Source organism: Cornus florida, unplaced genomic scaffold, assembly GCF_030987335.1.
Source record: "Cornus florida cultivar Cherokee Brave unplaced genomic scaffold, ASM3098733v1 CherokeeBrave_3.0.0_Hap2_Chr02, whole genome shotgun sequence".
Taxonomy (NCBI): Eukaryota; Viridiplantae; Streptophyta; class Magnoliopsida; order Cornales; family Cornaceae; genus Cornus; species Cornus florida.
In genome coordinates, this window is record NW_026775572.1 from 19,655,022 (window position 1) to 19,674,553 (window position 19,532).

Consider the following 19,532-nt stretch of genomic DNA (forward strand, 5'->3'; position numbering starts at 1 on the left):
TCAGCAAGAAACCCACGCCATTATATCTGTTGCAGCTTGCTTGTATATTTCTTCCACTGGAAATGTCTCCGGGAACTGATCTGGAACTCCACTTGCCTGCAGATTAATACATGCATCGATCCCATGTAGAATTAATTTAAGGAAAAGAATACATAATTTGCAATGAGCATGTGTGTGTGTGTGTGTGTGTATTGATGTACTAGTTAATTGTGCTTTTCTATTCTTATATTAATTTCTTCCTAATTTTTATCATAGCGGAAATAGTTTAACATGCATACACAAAATTGCAGACACAAACTATATCTTAGAATTTTTTTTTTCCCCCAAATATAAGTTTGGAATTTATATCAATACATATGTATTTATTTAATTATATAAGACTTTATTAGTACGTTAACTCGAGTAACTGCACTTATTTTATGCATAAATTGTCACACTTGGAGTGGCCCTCTATGTGCATTTTCTATTGTTGTCACCCTAATTCAACATTCCTCTTTTTAGAGAACCTATCTAAATGACATGCATGAATTAGGCTAGCTGCTAAAGTGATAAACAACGCGAATACGGCTTATTTAAAATTTGGTTTGGATTCATTTGTTAATCAAACAAGCCAAACTCGACCTCAATTTTTTTAGATCATTTAACAAACAAACTGATCTCAAATAATATTGAGCCTAGCTCATATATGTTGTGGTTCCTTACATGATTTTTCAAGGCTTATATATATTCGATGGGAATATTAAATATATTGTATATTCAGTACTTTAAGTTCCATGGAAGGGGACTGTACTAATAAAGACTCATAAACAAACTTGGCAAGTGAACTAATTGAAAATTTTCATTAGCAACTTTATGATTATGGGCTCAAATCGAGATTGAACCGAGCCTGAACAAATATGAGATCAAACTGTGCTTGAGCTTTTCAAATTCATAACTAGCCAATTTCAAGCTTAACGTTTGAACTCGTCATGACCTCAAACCGAGCCCATCTAGAGTTTATCTCCTCTCAGGTTGGTTCATTTGCAACCCTAATAAAAACCCACTTAAATTCATCCAACATTAGTTGAACCATTAGTTTAGTTCAAGCTTTTACCCGATCCATGTGGACACCTTGCACGGTCCGTGGATTAGTTGGGACAAAAGCCCCAGGCATCTCAGTTATCGAAAAAAAAAAAAAAAAAAAAATAGTTCAATGTTCTAGGTACAAGTATATGACATAATTAAACAGGTATATATAGTATTAGTAGAAGTGTTGATGATCAGAATTAATGGAGACCAAGAAGAACAAAGAGTAATGAACTTACACGGGCTTGAATCATGTACATACACCGATTATAATCTGATGAAACATGAGCAGATACCACCTCTAGTTTGTACTTCTCCAACACAAAGCAAATTCTGGTTAGGAGGCCAGGCTTCTTCGTCGAGCACACGCTAATTTGAGCTTGATCGCCACAAACATTCAGGATGACATTGGAAGAAGTCCATGTTTGAAAGGTGGTAGCGAATCGAGAGAACGAAAGTGAGTTTGTTGTAGTCATAGCCATATTGTCACAGCTGGAAGATACCTGATCAGCTAAGAATGCTTCCCTTGTGACCTCCATAGCAAGCTTTGGTTGGGTGATCATAGATGTATCGAAATTATTCATAGTCGCAACACCTTGGAGTCTCTCTAGCTTTTGTTTTTGAAGCTTCTGTAGAGTGTGTTGTAGGGTTTTTATGTAGTTCACTGCTTCATCCACAATTGTGGATTTGTCCGCCTGTACAATATTCTTTGTTCAAGATATATACTAATTAAAAGTATGTAAAACCATTTACTTTTCTGCAATGGGTGTGTGTGTTTGTGTTGATTAAAAATATAATAAATGTGAAATTGCTATTAAAAAGTAGATTTTAATTAAGGAACTTGTGTCAAATTGTCCAAAATGTAGTATAAGATTTGGAAACTCAAATATAGTTACCATATGTGAGCTGAAATCACATATGTGTTTATATATATATATATATATATGGAATACTATATGGAATACTCATTTTGGCATTCTGAAATCAAATGAAATCTTGGTGAATGGTGGGAGTAAAATAAAAGGATATATATACTTGAAGACACACATAACCCTCACTAGGAGAAGCTAGAGAGGGTTTCGGCATATTAGTTGAATTTCTTATATATACAACTAGTAGTAGTCAATCATATATACCCTCCAAAAGAAGCACAAAATTGTTAAATATGTCATCACTTAAATACGAGACTTTGGTGGCTCATAACTTGGTAAGTAATTAATATTTGTAAGACCTTCATATATTTATATATATATATATACTGATAGAAATATATAAATGATAAATCTAGGTCAGATTCTTGATTTTCATGGAAAACCAAGTGTCGTATCAGTTGTATTAGCTGATAATCTCCTTGTCTACATACTTAATTTAGAAAACCCTAAAAAACCTTTTAAAAAAATAAAAAATCAATATCACCAACAAAATGAGATGCTAAAAAAACCTTGGCATTTTCATAAAAAGGTATGCCTTTTTCTTTTGAAGAAGTGACTTGTCTACCAAAACTGTCATATATATGAAAGAGAGTGATTATGCTAAGACAAACAAAAAGGAGGGAAAAAGGAAAGGTGGACATAAACAGATAGAAATATAAAATTCCCTTGCATGAGCAACTACTGCACCATATCTATATATATAAACACACTCATATATATGTCAAACTCGATCTTGAATCTGTGGATTACCTTAGGAGGGAGTTGAGGAAGCAAAGCATGAAGATTAGAGAACATGTTTCTCATCTTCTTCCTCCTCTCTCTCTCTGTCCATATATGTATCTCGTGATCTGACTCACCACCACCACCACCACCACCCTTTCCTTCTTCATTCATCTCACCAGTACTAATTCCCTTTCCATTCTTGCTTCGCTTCTTCCCGGAGGCCACCATCACTTCCTTCCCCTTTGGCGTCAGCACCGGGCTGTTTGAACTCGAATCGGCTAGTTTTTTAACCAAATTTTCATTGCTCCCGCCCGAGTTATCCGAATTCGAGAAATCCCATGGTTGATTTTCCCACAAGAAGCAGCTTTCATGGATGCCTCCAAATTGATCAGACATGGCTGGCTAGAAAGAGAAAGATAGATATATTTATATATAGAGAGAGAGAGTGTGTGTGTGTGTATGTGAGGGAATTAAGAAGAGGGGGGAGAAGGGTGAGGAGGACTTAGGACTTTGGAGGCGTTTATAAAGGTGGCAAAGTTATGGTGAGAGAGAAAGATGATTCGCTTTGGCTTAGGAAGAACCCAAAATACAATCATAAGCCAAAATGCCGTTACTGGCTTCAAAACAAAAACGGATAGCCAAAGCGCGTGGTACAAAAATTGGGTCCCACTCGATAATGATGGTCCCACCTGGCTAAACAATACACCATTTGTGTCCAATTTACCATAATGCCCATTCTCTATTATACCAAATGCAGTGGTCATTCTTTAGATTGACTGCTCCAAAATGTGAATTTGACAATGCCAGTTGTCAAAACTATATTCGTCCTTCACGAGGATGGATACTACAGTCACCATTCTCTCTTGCGCTCTCTTTCTCTCATACTTATAAAATATTGTTTTTTTTTTTTGCTTTATGAAGTGAACAGTGTTTCCCTTATTAAATATGTTCTTATCTTGTGACTTATGCTAACTGTCTATTTATTAAGGGGTAATATGCGAGCGTTACATGCATATGTAATGATTAGTTGTCACAGATGTCTTTATCACCATCTATGTATAAAGTGCATGTATTTGGTTCGAAAGAGTGCTAATCCAGTGTGTTATATATTATTTGGATGGCAGATCTCTTGTGCAAAAGTCAGTCTTGTCTTCATTTTAGTAGTAGTTTCTGTCACTTATGAATGGATTTGGTTTTTGTCCAAATTGAACGGGATAATTCATAAATTTTATAAATGATATTTGGGCCTTCTAATATAATGTAAATATATCTCTCACCATTTATAAATAGTTTTTGGATTAAACAACATATATAATTTCAATTTTTACTGCAATTTACCTGTATAATTTTCACTCAGATTGCATGGTAGAATTGTTACGGTAAATTATTTTGTGTTCAATGGAAGCAAAATGGAACATTGATTATGTTCCTATCTGATCCAAGTAGAGCACTCACCCATCTTCTATGTGCCGCTCGGTTTTACTCCTATTAGGCTCAATTATTTGGATCGCTCCTCTACATTCTTCTTCTTTTGAATAAATTTGTTTTACCTTTTACAACTTTTGCGGTGCTATAGCACTACTCTATTAGCAATTCTAGGAATTGTTGGTTACAAAAGACGCATCTATTCAATTTATAGACATCTAATTTGATATATCGCTAAGTTATATCGTAAATCTATGGTATTTTCTACCAAAATCTATACAACCTCTGTCATTCGCTACTTTTCACACTTCTATAGTAGTCTAGAATCCTCCACACAATTCAGAAAAACTCTATACGATACCTCTCTACACTTCTCATGCAAAACACATGCCACCCAACGCATGTCGCCTAAGTACCGTACCTCTTTTGGCGGGAGGTGACATATGTCATTTTTCTATTTAAGAGGGATGTTAACCACAATCGCGAGACCGTGACAGCTCGATTGTTATAATTTGTCGGTTAATCACGTGACATTTTTTATAATTAATATATTATCCTCCTATCATTTCAAATGCAGTACCATCAACCCAAACACAAACAGATACTTTGTGAAGACAATACAGAATAAAAATTAAATTGTTAAAATTAAATTGTTACTGTTGTTGTTGTTGTTTTTGAAATTGTAGTTATCTTGATATTTATATTGTTCATTTATGGATTATCAAGAATTGAGAAAAATGATAAATAGATTAACGTAAATTAATACTCCTAGTTATTTAGTTCTTCCAATATTCTAGTCATTTAATTAGAATAATATATCAAATTCATTCATGAAAATAAAGATATGATATTATAAAATGTTATATTAAAATATAAGCAGTGATAGAGAAATCGAACGTTTCTACCGAAATAAACATCGAATCTTACGTGGCTTTGTCCACGTCAAATAATTTATTACGAACTCCTTATCATCGATCTTTTCTTTCCCAGTTTTTTCTTTTTCTTTCTCTTCCTCTTCGTTCTTTCTCCTCTCTGTGTCTAGTTCTTCACCAATTCTTCTTATACATCTCCTCTTTTAAGATACACATATCCGAAGTATTCTAAAAACAAGATCCAAAATTCTTTATCCTCGGCTCCTTTTTCAAGATTACTTACTTTTCTCTATTCATAAATCTTCCAAGAATAAATCTTTTCAATTCCAGACGAAAACTATGCAGAATTTTTTTTTTTTTTTTGGTAAGTATATATCCACACAAGAGTTGTCATTAATCCAGAGAAGAGAAACGGATGAATCTTCTCAAAGTTTCTATTTGATTTTTATGGATACAAAATTTGAATGAGAAAAACAACAGTTATAGCTTTTATTTTCTTTTTCTTTTTCTTTTTTGTTCTGTTTTGGTTTTGTGATTCTGTATTTGCAAAACATGAAGAAATTTAATTTTTTTTTATTTTATCTTCAATTTTACGAAATCAAAAGAGAGACAAAACCAAAATCAAAGATAAGATTGAATACAAAAGAAAAATCAGGAGGAAGAGAGGAGAGAGAAGGGAAGAGGTAGGAGTTATCTTTTTAGAAAATAATCTGACGTGACTGGGCCACGTTAAATTCGACCTTTTATTCAGTTGTTTGGTTCGATTCTCTTATCATTTTCCTTAAAATATAAAATTTTTTTTTCTTTACATTTCAAAATTAAGCAAACCTCCTTAATATACATTATGCACATTACTTCTAACATGGATAAAATAAGTCATTACTCATTAGATGAAAGTTTGATCTGTATAATCACCTTCCTCTACAGTACTACTTTTATTTATGAGGTAGAAACTTAGAAAGTGAATGAGGTAGATTTATTTAGAAAAAAAAATATATATATATATATATATATATATATATATATATACCCAAAATTCATTATATAATGCCTCATGTCAAGTTTGTGGAATAATTGTTCGATTATGAATATTTAGTGTACCATATATATTACAAAGTTTATGACCATGCAGTTAGTCAAGAATTTTACCATGGTGTATACAATTCGGTTTAGTCCATTTCACTCTAAATTAGAATTGAATAATTTTTTATGACGGTTTCTTGAAAATTGAAACAAAAATTAAAAATATTGGCACATATTTGTATCCGAATCACGATTTTTTTTACTTTTTGAATATATATATATACATATATAGTGAAAACAAACTCGCCATATAGGCATATACTAATACGAAAGCAAATACAAATTTATAATTTATTTCTTGTCGATGCAATAATATAATAATATTTTACTCCTCAAACAGACATGAAACATTGTATAATAATTAATAAGTAATTAAAAAAAAAATTAAACTTCAAATTCATTTAGATTGTTTCTCCAAAGAAATTGACTTTGTTAATTTTAAATGTCTTCTGAAAAAAAATAGAGTAATTTTGTGTTTTGCGCTATAATTAAATGTTGTATAAACAAAGTATTAAATGTAACTTTGTGTTATATAACTGTAAGTATTATATAATTATATTATTATTATGAATGGTGCCTCGCGTTGATTGATGACAAGTGACTATGCTATTGGGTGTGGGACTCACCACAGCATTCCACTCTTTATGTCTCTCGGTCCACTGTGGACTTTCGACAAATTTAAAATTTTTCTATATATATATATTTACTGTTTGATAATAATTTCAAAATTTTAGAATTAAAACTGAACCAAAGTGCATGTTTGGTTTAGTTTGGTTCATATCAATTTATTGATTTTAACAATTTATAACCCACTTTTAAAGCGTTTGTTGCTTAATTAATTTGTGGTTGTTCCAAAAGAAAGATATATATATGCTGCATTGGTAATTAATGTCTTATTGTGTATGTTTTATTCAAGCTAATGGTAGTATTATGTAAATTGGTTGAGGTTTAAAGTTGGAGACACAGAAAAGAAAGATGAGTATTGGTCACGTGGCATAGAAGCGGCTGGGACTCATAGACCCATTACTCAACAAAGAAAAAACGTCATCAAATTAGCAGTACAAGGCAGGAAACGTCCGTTATTTATCAACAAAAAAAATCTCCCACTCATAACTGCGGCTTGCCTTGTCCATTTTTGCTTTTTAAATTAATTATCATTTTCCTCTCTCTCTCTCTCTCTCTCTCTCTCTCTCTCTACATTTATACACAATATAATATAATATATATACATATGTATAATATATAGAGGTGTGGTGTTTCGATTTTTTGGGTGTGTGATAAATTGATAATAGCCACATTAGTCTAGCACAGTACACTAATTGCCATGAATTATGAAATTCCTGTCCATCTTAACAATTTATTTGTTCAAAAGCTTCTACATAGTACAAAAATTGATTTGGTGACACTTTCTTAGGAAAATAAGAAGAGAAAAACAACATCTGACTCATATAATTGATGCAGCCAAGTTGGTTAATATATATATATATATATATATATATATAAACACATATATACGACTGCATCACAAAGACAAAGTTGAGATAGAGATAAGAGGAGTAATGATGGTATTAGTGTTCCAGAAGGATGCGTTATCGGACCTTTTGTGTTGAGTAAAAATCATTAGGAGTCGTTGTCGTGACGTTATGGCTTTTAGTTTTGATGTTGTCGTTGCCAGAATCTTTCTTTGCTAAGACTGCCCCACACTTACATATATATATATATATATATATACATACATACAAAACATACTCACATATATCTCTTGAGTCTTGAGCTTATGCTGAGGCTGGCGTTTCCGTTTTCATCTCCCTCCAGCCAATTTCCTGTCCATACGCGGTGTCTCCTTCTTCCTTACTCCCCCACTCCAATCCTCTCTAGTACACTGAACAATCGATCGATCCGGTTCCGACCAATCACCAGTTGACAAAGTAGACTTATTTGTTTAACTGTCGTCTTGTGATTGGCTAGAACCATGTCGTTTCAGATTATATAATAATTTTTATTCACTAAACAATCTACTGGTACAACAATAAGATTACTCTATTGTGGCCGGACTCGAAATAAGAAAGCTAACTCTTAGTAACCATCTGGAGGCCCTCTAAATATGTTAGGAAGATAACCATCGCCACGAGTGGTACATAGCCACTCTTAATGCTCAAAGAACAAAACTGACCACCATTGAGCTAGCTATTTTCAAGTGTGTACAGTGATAAAAGAAAATAGAAGTGTTGAAATCCACCACCCAATCTGATAACAGAAGGATAGACATTGCCAACATCTACCATTCACATGTCAAAAACTCCCAAACATGCTCAACTGACATAAATTTATATCAGTTTATATCTTTTCAAAAATAAGATTTCATGGCTAAATGGTGGCATGCACCACAAATTTATAATCCTATTACCCACCAAATCATCCAAGAACTAAGCATACAACTTTTGTTTTGAGAAAGAAAATAAAAAAATTTGAAATTGTCGACATTACTATCATAGAATGCATTTCTGAAAGTTTGATAGCATCAGTACTATTATTTCGATAGCTTTTAAATTATCCATTGAGGGTATACAGTATCCCATACTCATGCTCCAATCTCCTGTAACTTACAATTCTTTCTTCTTTTCATGAACCCATGCAGTGTTCATGAAGAAGTAAGAAAAAAGTGGTTTCAGAGAAGGATTGAGATACAGTACTATATTATCAACCGAATCAACGGGTTTAATGTCCATTCACAATTTAAATATTTTTGGTCTCTGAGATTAGAGGTGTTCCCTCTCAAGCATCCAGTGCCTTCATTTTGCAAATGGGGCATAGATTCTTCTGTATTAGCCACTGTTTAATGCAATTGACATGGAAGTCGTGGTTGCAATCCAATGTCCCAATATCATCTCCGAGACAATAGTCCTCCTGCCATTCCAGTAACGAAAACAAGTCAAGATGGTAAATAGGAAAATAAACTGCCAAACAAAGCAATTCTACCATTGTCCCCCCATGAAATCGAGAGAGATGGCTCTTACCCGACATATACAGCATGGCTCCAAATTTGGGACGGGTCCTTCTGCGATAGAGAGATGTTTTCGCTGTGGAATAGCCTGGAAGATGGTTTCCTCACTCAATCCTGTGTTCACGTTTCCTATGCGTTCTTCCAAGGCCAACAGTTCCTGAGGATCCCAACTATGCTGTCAGGGGAATAACCTCCAATGTTAATCTGATGATAGGAAAAGAATTGCCCAACTTACCTCATAAGACATGTTATCAACATCAAGCCTCATATCTCGGTGTCTATCATGCAACTCGGCAACACCATTTATAAATGGATCAAAGAGCATATAATCCTGACATATCACCAAATCCAGGTTAATATGTCATACAATCATACCATTAATGTGAATAAGCAAGTTCCAGTTTCTTGATGAACAAAACATTTCATCAGCCTAACAAGGTGCCTGTCCAAGAGAGCTATTCAATTTTGCACTAACAAAAAAATAAAAGATGGTTCCATTTTGAGGTAGGACTGTAGGAGAGTGGAGGTTTCATTTACCATACAGTCCCAGTTATCACAAAGAGTCCACGTTAATGCAGCGAGTCAGTCTGTAAACGTGGGAGTTAGGGGAACAGGATGTTGGCAATCTCCTTAACACAGTGCGTGTTAATACAACGTGACTATCCAAACCATAAGTTTCTCCCAGAGAGGTCCCTAGACATAAAGGTGTGCCAATATGGACTACACTTGGAAAAACAGCCCACAAAAAGCAGCGTAATGTAACCAATACAAAGCTTTAGCTATTAAATCAAGCAGCAGGGATGGCCTCCATAAATCAGATAATATATAGAAATGACCTACCATATGTCAACAAAATATTTGAAATCTTTTGAGGCATTTATTTTGAAGAAAACAAAGAGCCACATTGAATTTTGGCCAAAGCTATCAATATAAGATAAGTAAACGATCTTGTAAAAAGATATTTTAGTAAAAATCTTGTGAATGGAAAATTTTCTTCAAAAACTAGATGTATGAACACGTCCCCCATTAGTAAATTTACTCTCAACACATGGCCTCACTATGGATTGAACCCTCATCCTCTCCTTTAGAAAGGTGGAGGGCAGACCACTCAACCAAGGTTTTAGTGACAGAATATATGAAGACTTGCAGTCAAGTTTACAGTGTTTACTAATTTTTTGCCATCTTAAAAGATTTCAGTTGCTTGTGCACACAAACAACCGAGAACAAATGACTCCATATCAACATATGTAAGGTATTCCATTATTGCAATTAACAGGCCAGAATTGTTTCTGGTACCCTAAGTTTCATCAAATTGATCGTAAATCATGCTATAAGTCAAAATCAAACCTCAGCTCGTAAATTCTCGCCTCTACGCATGGCATTCAAAACTTGACGTATCTGTTACATAGAAGGACAAATATTATTAGTTTACAAGTGACAGATCTCTCAGTACTGAGACAAATGCAAACAGAAATAGAATTTTGTTGTAAAAAAAAAAAACAACATAAATACATAATTAATGGTTTTTGTTCTTGTGTGAATGCTATTACACTTCCACAGTTATTTGTGTATAATATATATGTTATAGTTATCTTAAAATTTCAAAACTGAATACAATTTTTATAAAAAGAAACATAAATATTTTTTTCATTGATAGTTCAGTATTTTTTAAGTACATGTAATTATGATCCATCCCAAATAAGAATATTACAAACTTAGTTCACCAATCAAACCCAGGACAAAACTGTACTTCATTTCCTACCTTTATGTGAGTAGATTTAGGTTAAAAATGAATCATCTAACCTGAGAATAAACTTGGGAAGAATTGAATATATAAATATATAGAATTCCAACAGATTTTAGTAGATTTTATTTTATATATACAATCAGTTGCATGCAATCACAATGTGAAGTGGGAAATATTGGTCATACAACTCAATACATATGTGAAGCGTCCTATAACTATATCAGGGGCACTCGATACTGTTATGTAGCAACAGTTACACCTCACAACAATGTGACCTATAACCATGAGCTGACTGCAATCAGTTATATGCAATCTCAAGGTGTAGTGGGCAATAATGACATATGTGAAGCGACCTATAACTATATCAGGGCACCCGATACTGTTATGTAGCAACAGTTACACCAACAATGTGACCTATAACCATGATCTATTCAGTCAATCACTAAGGAAAGCCAATATGGTATGGAATCTAACAAAAGAGTACAAAAGTTTGTGTTTTAGTGGAATTGGTACTTTCAGGAGAATTCAGCATCTTGAAATGAAAGTTGCACGTTCTATAGAAAAGTAGACCAGAGTCTGCTCGTTTATTTAATCTCAAACAGAATCCTCGTGGAATGAGGGGTATGCATGTGCATAGCACGCTCAAGCAAATAAACACCTACGCAAACTCTCAAAACCAGAAGTTGCGTTAAAATTTTGTTGCTGTGATTTTTACTTTGTACAAAATGTTAGATCTTGTCAGGGATGTAAATCCTCTGAATAAGTAATGCTTGTAACACTAAAAACATATAACAATCGAGCAACGACAGGCTGAGAGCTTTCATCCCATCAGATATAATAACAGTAATGGGATAAAAAATAAAAACTGAGCCATCAACAGAACACATTTTGCTAATAAAAAATGTTCTTTTAGTTTTATTCTATCTTAAAATCAGTAGGTTAAATCCCTCCAAATGGCAATTTCTCTTCTTAGGCTAATCTAGGAAATAAACATAGGTTTCTGGCTAATAATAATTTTCTTTGCAGAAAACCATCAAAAAGTTTCGTACAATTTGATTTGAATCCATTCTAAGGGTAAACTTTTCAAGGATTTCAGGACAAAGATATTTTCAGTCGCATGGTCCACATCACTGAACTAACCATAAAGAAATTCCTAGGTTACCCATCTATTAGTGGATCTTATACACATACAAAATGCCACCTGTAGGCATTTGAGTTCAAAACTTTACTTGAGAGTCAGGTTAAGAATAAATTCCAGTAGATTAAGTTTCTCTATTAGTGGATCTTATACACATACAAAATGCCACCTGTAGGCATTTGAGTTCAAAACTTTACTTGAGAGTCAGGTTAAGAATAAATTCCAGTAGATTAAGTTTCTCGTAATTGAATTTATCTAACGCTAAATCTTTCTTCTCAATCTCCTTTCATTTTAGTGCATCTCAAAGCAGTGAAGTAAGGAAGCTATTAGCATCCACTAAGCATAAGGGAAGTGCCTCCAAAAAATTCAATGCCATAATCTCCCACAATGGTGGACAGGTCGGCACCACTAGGGCAATGGGTCGATATTTTTTTGTCATTCGAATAAAAGAAAGAAATATTTGATCATGCATATAATATTTGAAAGAACATGTGATGCCTGACATAAATCAACACAACAAGGCGTGTCGGACACATATTGCTCGGACAGAGGTAAGGGATATGTGTCCGAAACTTTTGGTTGGGCACGTATTTAAAAAGCATATTCAATCATTCATTTATATTAAATTATTACTTTAAAATGAGTTAAATGCCTATATTGAACACTATATTGGATAAAAACATTACTTTACTCTAGAAAATAAAATAATTTAATATATAGCAATGTCCATGTGTCCTTCTGTTCAAATTGAGCAATCAGAAAGATTATTTCTATGAACAGTTATCTCGAATTCAAAAATATGAGCAATCCTGTTATTCCATTTTTAAGTACAAAGAAATTATATACCTGCCATTATATATATATATATATATATATAATGCAAAGTAGTTCAACTTTAAATTTAAAAAATGAAGAAATAGTAAACCTGGATATGACCAAAAAAAACTAAATAAATAAAGCATTTAAAACACAAACCTCAGTTACCAGCCTCTGTCTCCCCTCAATGTCAGCAGCTAAAACACGCCAACCATTAACATCATCGCCGCCTGGTAATTCCATCAACAATGCGGACCTTGGATGTGGTGAATGATGAACACGGCTACTAGCTCCAGGCGACATCGATATTTCCTCTGAGGAAGAAGAAGGACCCGCATGCAATGGTGGAAAATTATTTCTCTGACCTCCAGACTCGGAGTCGAAAGTTGGAAACAAAGTCCAAGGAGAAAATTCTGATCTTCTTTGCTGATTTTGTGTTTGGGGAGTGGAATGAGGCATCCAAGTAGTAGAGGGAGGACATACAATGGAACTGGGGCCAATTTGCGAACTAGAAGGAACACCTCTAGAAGTGCTTGAATTTCCACTGGCCAAACTCCAATTAGTTGGTTCTTGCACAAAATTTCTCATCTCAGTTGCGGGAACAAACATGGGGTGGTCAGTGTTGTTTCTCGGGTTGTTTCTGAAGTTTGCTTCATCGCGTAATGGAGCACCTCTCTCTCCAGAAAGCATAAGAGAAGTTGATGAAGTTCCACCTCTTGAGTTAAGGGCCCCATTCCAAGGGAAAGGAAGAGCATTCCTTGACAGTTCAGGGACATGGATTGAATGAAACTGATTCCGATGAATGCTTGAATTGTTCGTCGCTGAAGCTGTTGATCTAAAGTCCAAAGAATCGGTAAATGAGAGAGATCTAGATGATTGGTGAGGGGGGCAAACATTAGAATGCCTTGTGGCATTCCCTGGTGGTATATTAAACTGAATAGGTTCATGATACCCTTGGTTTACTGTTGCACCAAAATTTCTTGGGGAGTTTTCAGCAACACTAAGAGGAGGAAAGACATCAGAAATTGCTCCCCTCGTACCAACCCCAATTCTTGGGTTCAACTGCTCTGTAATACCAGCACTGGGAGAGTTCATTGGGGGTGAAGATATGCTTAAGCTGCTGGATGCACTATGACGTACAGGAACAGAATGTCGTGCAATGTTTTCAGCTTGGGAGAAACAGCTTGAACTCCCACCTGTATAAGACTGTCCAGAATTGACTTCAAGGGCCTTTCTCTTGCAGGATGACCAACCGCCCAAAGGAGAATCTGTTCCACCATCTTTCTCCACCAAGTAACCAGAAGTACCAGAGGAAGTCCCAACATCATCACAAGATGCCCTAGTAGATGAAATCTGCTCTGCCCTTGATCCACTTAACTTGTAAAGATTTGGGCATGCACCTGCTCCCATGGCCTGCTCATCATGACCAACATCCACATATCCAGCATTTAAATTTACATTCAAATTGTTATTATTAGAACTGGAACACTGCATAGTTGAAGGTGCTGCAGCCTGATTGCCACTAGGCCCAGAATTAACACTCTGGTGAGGAAGGATATTAGATTGTTCAAATCGCCTTTCTACTGATCTTGTATCAACCCCAGCACAAGCACCAAACACAGAAGACCGACCATGTTCCATTTCTAAACCATCACCAATGACTTGATTATTCAGATTCACACCAGAACTAGATTCACCTGAGTCCCAGCCACTAAAACTCCGAACATTATGGCTAACAGGATTTGTGCATGTGTAGTTCCCCTCACCAGAAGAAAGCATGTAATTTAACAACCGGCTTTCTGTTGGATTTGGTATGCTATCCCAGGCAGTTGACTGATTCATACCAGTGTTATTAGAAACAGATCCTTGGTTAAGATCAACAGTTTCAGGGAAAGAATCAACGACACTCCTTTGCCGTTGCATGAGGCCCAATGTAATACCCAAAGAAAAGTAAGGTGCTGAACAATATTTTAACTTGGTCACGCAGAATGCTGTTCAGGCAGAACTGATTTCACAAAAAGCTGCAAAAAGGGATACATAATAGCTCAAGCTGGTAGCTGAAAAACTGCAATGCCATTCAGAATTTAAAAAAGTCATTTACTTTCAGATAATGGCGAATATGATTAAGGATAAAATCAGCAATAACAGGGCCTGCTATCTGCATCGTTCTTTGCTTCCTGCACTCCATATGCAGTGCATTCGCAATGCCCCTGTCATTCAGATGTTGGCATAAAAGATGAGGGACAAAACTATGTGCAGGCTAAGGGGAACCATGGCACCCCCAAAATTTTGAAAAACCCTAGGAAATAGGCCTCTTATGAATAGTGAGTTTCAAAACATTACAAAGATTTAATGTGTGGCACCCACAAAAGCCTATAAATATCCTCAATTTGGACCCATTTTTGCTTTACTTTTAGAAGCTTGCATTTTGAAAAATCCTTTTAAGTTTATAAATAATCTTCTTAAAGCTTCTGTTACAGTAGTGATATACTAAGCCTTCTATTGTAAAAAATAAATAATAAATAAATATTTAATTACAGTTTATAATTTTTAAAAGTGGTATAGAAATATTAGAAATAATTTGATAAGCCGTAAACAGACAAAGAGGATGAAAGAAAGATGGAAGCCCATTCGTACCAGACATACACTCCACCCACTAATGTAGACAAGCCTTGTATGCTAGAACAATAGAATAGCTCCCACTTTAATCAACTTGAACAATTGAGACAGAATTGACAGGATTGGGATGTGTTTTTCAATCAAAACTATCTCTGTAAATAACATCTGAAACTTCAAAATAACCATCTTTAGTTGCACTAGGTGTTAATGTTGGAACATGAATAAGACAAGGATATGCAAGGATGACAAGGAGAAAAATGGCATGCAATCAAGAGCTCCGAGTACTTTTCCAGGATGTTTACTGTCTTACCTGAGTTCAATAGTAATCCACCATAAACTCACAACTGTGATCCTCCAAATTTTTCTTCACCTTATTCATCAAATACTATTAAAAAGAAAATGGAAAAAAAATATATGAAAAGAAAAAAATATTTAGCATTTACAATGGCATCAATTTATAACATGCAAATAAATTTAACACGTCAATATATTCGTAGAGAGAGAGAGAGAGAGAGAGAGAGAGACCTAACAGGTTTCACATCATACACGAATTTCATGCATTAAAAAAACCAAAAGGGTAAAAATGAAATTATATTAAGGTACATACTCAAATTTCTTTAAATCTTAAGGTATGAATCCTCCAAGTTTTAGCAGATAAACATAAAATCCCATACATCAAACCACAAGAATATTAAAAGTCAGTGAGCAGTGTGGTCAAGCCTATGCAATACACAATACTTACTGCACCATACATATAACAGTATTTTGTGGATTTTGACACATAACGTTGAATCATATGGTACGATCTTACCGCATGATAGACCGCACACCCACAATACTAAAATACTTTGTGATAACTAGATACCAACCTTATATATAAAACCAGTAGACCACGGCAGGTGCTGTCCCAAAACAACAAAGAATCTATATTTTGTACTTCTATCAACGAGTAAGAATATAAGACTATTATTTGGACCCTCCACTAGTTTACGAGTTAGGAACTTTTGGGGTCTTTCCCTTAAAAACAATTCCAAATTCGACCCCATTTGTTTCCACTTTCAATGTCTGTCTACATCTAAAGTGCAGTCATTTGACATATAAATTTGAAGATCCTCATGGTTGGCCATTAGAGGTAGAATTCACATTTTTTTAAGATAGTTTTCTACTGTTTTCTTTTTCTGCCCTTAAAAACGAAGAGTGACCAATCGCATCTGGGACAGTTGCACATGTGACAATGCCAATGGTAGTGAATATACAAGATAGCAAATGAGGTATAACTGTCGTGGCTAGAAATATTGTGGTAGCATTATTCAAATAAAACACCACCTAGATTGAACCTGATAGAATGTCCTCACAAGTGAAAAAAATCCGGAAGAGGTTCGACAAGAAAAAACCGAGAGCTTGATGAATAAAAATTTTAACAGAACTCCAAAGTCATGATGAGAAGGGAACTTTTAATATGTTAGTAAAGGAAATTAAAAAAGAAATCACGGAATAACAAAGGCCAGCATGCCTACATATTTGTAGTTCACCATTCACTTTAACTGGGCTGAGCTGGATCTTTGAATTTAAAAATATATATTAGAATACATGGTTTTTAAAATAACATGAGGGGTGATATGCTGATTCTCTTGAAGATCTTGGGTTATATTAATGCAATGAAATGTTTTACATTTTTTTCCCATTTAATCTATTGTATCTTTATTCGTCATATCTTTTTATATATTGGATAATAAAATTAGTACGTCTTACCCCTATGAACATAGTTTTTGTTACTAGTTGGATATTGGCCTAATGCTTCATTCTTGCAATATATTTATGTTTCATTTGAGTAAATCTATTGGATATAAAATTAGTACATGTCTTACCCCTGTGAAGATAGTTTTTGTTATTGGTTGTACATTTTCCTAATGCTTCATTCTTGCAATATATTTGTGTTTCATTTGACTAAAAAGTAAAACCTGTTTCCTCTACCTATATCCAAGGATGTTAAAAAAAGTTTATGATAGAAGATACATTATAGATACCTATAACAATTAGACAACCACAGGCAAAATCTCTAAAAGAGTAACCCCATAATTCACTGTTGTCCCAACCATTATTGCAACAATAATAAAAAGAAAAGATATTCGTGAACATCTTAACCTTCCACATCCCATCCGATTATATTCACCCATCCATATGCAGTACCAACTTAATACTATTTTACTTGATTAAGCTTGACCAGTAACCATAAATATCATAGCTAATCAATTATTTCAAATTCAAACCCAAGCATTCATTTTACCATGAGCATCTTCTGCTCTATAATGATTCTAGTAAATGCATCCTTAGTTCTTTCTCTCTGCAATGAAATTGCCTCAACTGTTTACATGTTCTCTTTTTTAGTACATGACAAGTTGTTAACTGTTAGGCTAGGCCTTGATAGTTGCAGTAAAATGCTTATCAAGTTAGCTCTTGCTGTTATATTGCACAGGAACAAGATTGCATACAAAACTGCACAACTTCAAGGAAACTAACTACAGTAAGTTCAGACCATTGCCAAATCAATACTAGATATGTGCACTTCCGGTAATCAAATCACCAAAGTAGAATCCAATATTTCTAATTATAACTTCAGCTCAAAGGTATACCCATAAAAAGGCCATTGCAGAGAATTAGTTTCGCCTGTGTACGGTGCTCGATCGGAAAGACTGGAAACACACATTAACATTTGACATTTTTTTGTATCCTCACACTCATAAGCCCAAGCTTTTACCATTGCACCAAGCAATGGCCCCCCCTAGCTCACAGACTTAGCTGTACAGGTATAATTATCTCAATTTAGAAGAACAATAAAACTCAACATCGAATTTCAGAAACTAAACCATAATCCAATTAGTCTATCAATAAATAAACCACATAAAAATCCAAAGGTGAGGACTTTATATGATAGATGAAGATACACATCACGCAAAAAAGTGTAAGCATTTGCTATTTTTTCACTTCACAAACTCTTTACATAATATTAAATCCCTAGAAGTAAATCCAAAACCTAGTAGAATACATTAAAAACCCAAAACAAAATAATTAAAAAAAATAAACATCAATATATGTAAGAGCAAACATTTGCATTATTCGGTGCACAAACTCTAAGATACCAATACCTTTTTAAAATAAATTAAATTAAATTAAACTACCTAAAAAAAGACCCTAACTTTGTGAAAATCACCGAAGTAACAATCTTTGAACAGTGTTGTTTCTAAAAAAAACCCACTAACAGTAATCAAATCCTTTGATATCAACGATGAACAAGACCATATTCTACAACCGACCCAGATAGAAATTCATACCCAAAAAAAAAAAAAAAAAAAAAAAAAAAAACATATTTTTATACAAAACCTCCAAATTAACAGATCCCCATTTCCAGTCTCAAAATTGCATCAAGCAGAAAAAGAATCAACAAAAAATCAAAAATATGTCCCAAAAAAAAAAAATCAAACCACAATATACAAGAAAATGATTATCACAGAACTAAATTCGAGATGTAAATTAAACAGATTGAGAGAAGTACCTGAAAAACTGATACAGAAGATAAGGATCGAATAATCAACCGATCGTTTTAAGGTCGAAATTCAGGAGAGCAGTTGGTGAATAGTAACAAACGTTTCAGAGTATCTGAGCTCTTTCTCTCTCCAAATTTGACGGTTTCGTTTTGTTCTGAGAGAAAATCTATACACGACCAAGGCCACTGAGCAGATGAATGAAATATGGTGAGGATTGTAGAGAGAGAGAGAGAGGCTGAGAGGAGATTAAGCTTTGCAATCTCTGATTAAGATTCTGGGTTTGTGTATAAAATGTGTAAACAGTTTCTATGCTGTACAACTATCATAAGCCGTTGATGATGAGGACTAGAACCATTTTGAACCGTCTGATTATTCGAATCTGTTTTTCACTTTTAAATTTTGGAGAAATATGGGGATATGCTTAAATTAGTTAAATCAGATGGTCCAAGATCGTCCATCATGATGACTTGGCGGACGTGAATCTCCTTTTAAAGACAAGTCTGAGTACAGTAATGATGATAAAATCTAATGCTAGCTGACCTTTGTTAAGTCAGTACATACTT

The 19,532-nt window shown here is 34.3% G+C and overlaps 2 protein-coding genes across 8 annotated transcripts; both read right to left on the reverse strand.

Moving 5' to 3' along the window:
- On the reverse strand, positions 1-3,116 carry LOC132295778 (transcription factor bHLH95). Its single transcript, XM_059794063.1, has 4 exons — positions 2,976-3,116; positions 2,748-2,930; positions 1,305-1,760; positions 1-96 (listed from the first exon to the last, which is right to left on the reverse strand). The coding sequence occupies exons 1-4, from the start codon at positions 3,114-3,116 to the stop codon at positions 1-3; spliced, it is 876 nt and encodes a 291-aa protein (XP_059650046.1).
- Positions 3,117-8,559: 5,443 nt separating this feature from the next.
- Positions 8,560-19,239, reverse strand: LOC132294096 (E3 ubiquitin-protein ligase MBR2-like). 7 transcript variants are annotated; one of them, XM_059791822.1, is made up of 9 exons: positions 18,978-19,239; positions 15,735-15,809; positions 15,443-15,589; positions 14,907-15,015; positions 12,965-14,826; positions 10,452-10,502; positions 9,340-9,435; positions 9,118-9,261; positions 8,560-9,007 (listed from the first exon to the last, which is right to left on the reverse strand). In XM_059791822.1, exons 5-9 carry the CDS (start codon positions 14,726-14,728, stop codon positions 8,876-8,878), a joined length of 2,187 nt encoding a protein of 728 aa, XP_059647805.1. In that variant the 5' UTR covers positions 14,729-14,826; positions 14,907-15,015; positions 15,443-15,589; positions 15,735-15,809; positions 18,978-19,239; the 3' UTR covers positions 8,560-8,875. The 7 variants fall into 7 exon arrangements, with proteins under 7 accessions (XP_059647805.1, XP_059647810.1, XP_059647804.1 ...); XM_059791827.1 differs by lacking the exon at positions 15,443-15,589; XM_059791821.1 differs by lacking the exon at positions 14,907-15,015.
- Positions 19,240-19,532: the final 293 nt, after the last annotated feature.

Bases quoted from the DNA above. Each gene is read 5' to 3' on its own strand.
- LOC132295778 (XM_059794063.1), bottom strand. From the start codon at position 3,116: ATGTCTGATCAATTTGGAGGCATCCATGAAAGCTGCTTCTTGTGGGAA. The intron at 2,931-2,975 runs GTGCTGACGCCA...GCCTCCGGGAAG, and splicing joins ATTCGAGTTCAAACAGCCCG to AAGCGAAGCAAGAATGGAAA. The intron at 97-1,304 runs GTAAGTTCATTA...ATTAATCTGCAG, and splicing joins TGTACATGATTCAAGCCCGT to GCAAGTGGAGTTCCAGATCA.
- LOC132294096 (XM_059791826.1), bottom strand. From the start codon at position 14,728: ATGCAACGGCAAAGGAGTGTCGTTGATTCTTTCCCTGAAACTGTTGAT. The intron at 9,436-10,451 runs GTTTGATTTTGA...GTGATATGTCAG, and splicing joins GCGAGAATTTACGAGCTGAG to GATTATATGCTCTTTGATCC. The intron at 9,008-9,117 runs GTAAGAGCCATC...CTGGAATGGCAG, and splicing joins AGCCATGCTGTATATGTCGG to GAGGACTATTGTCTCGGAGA.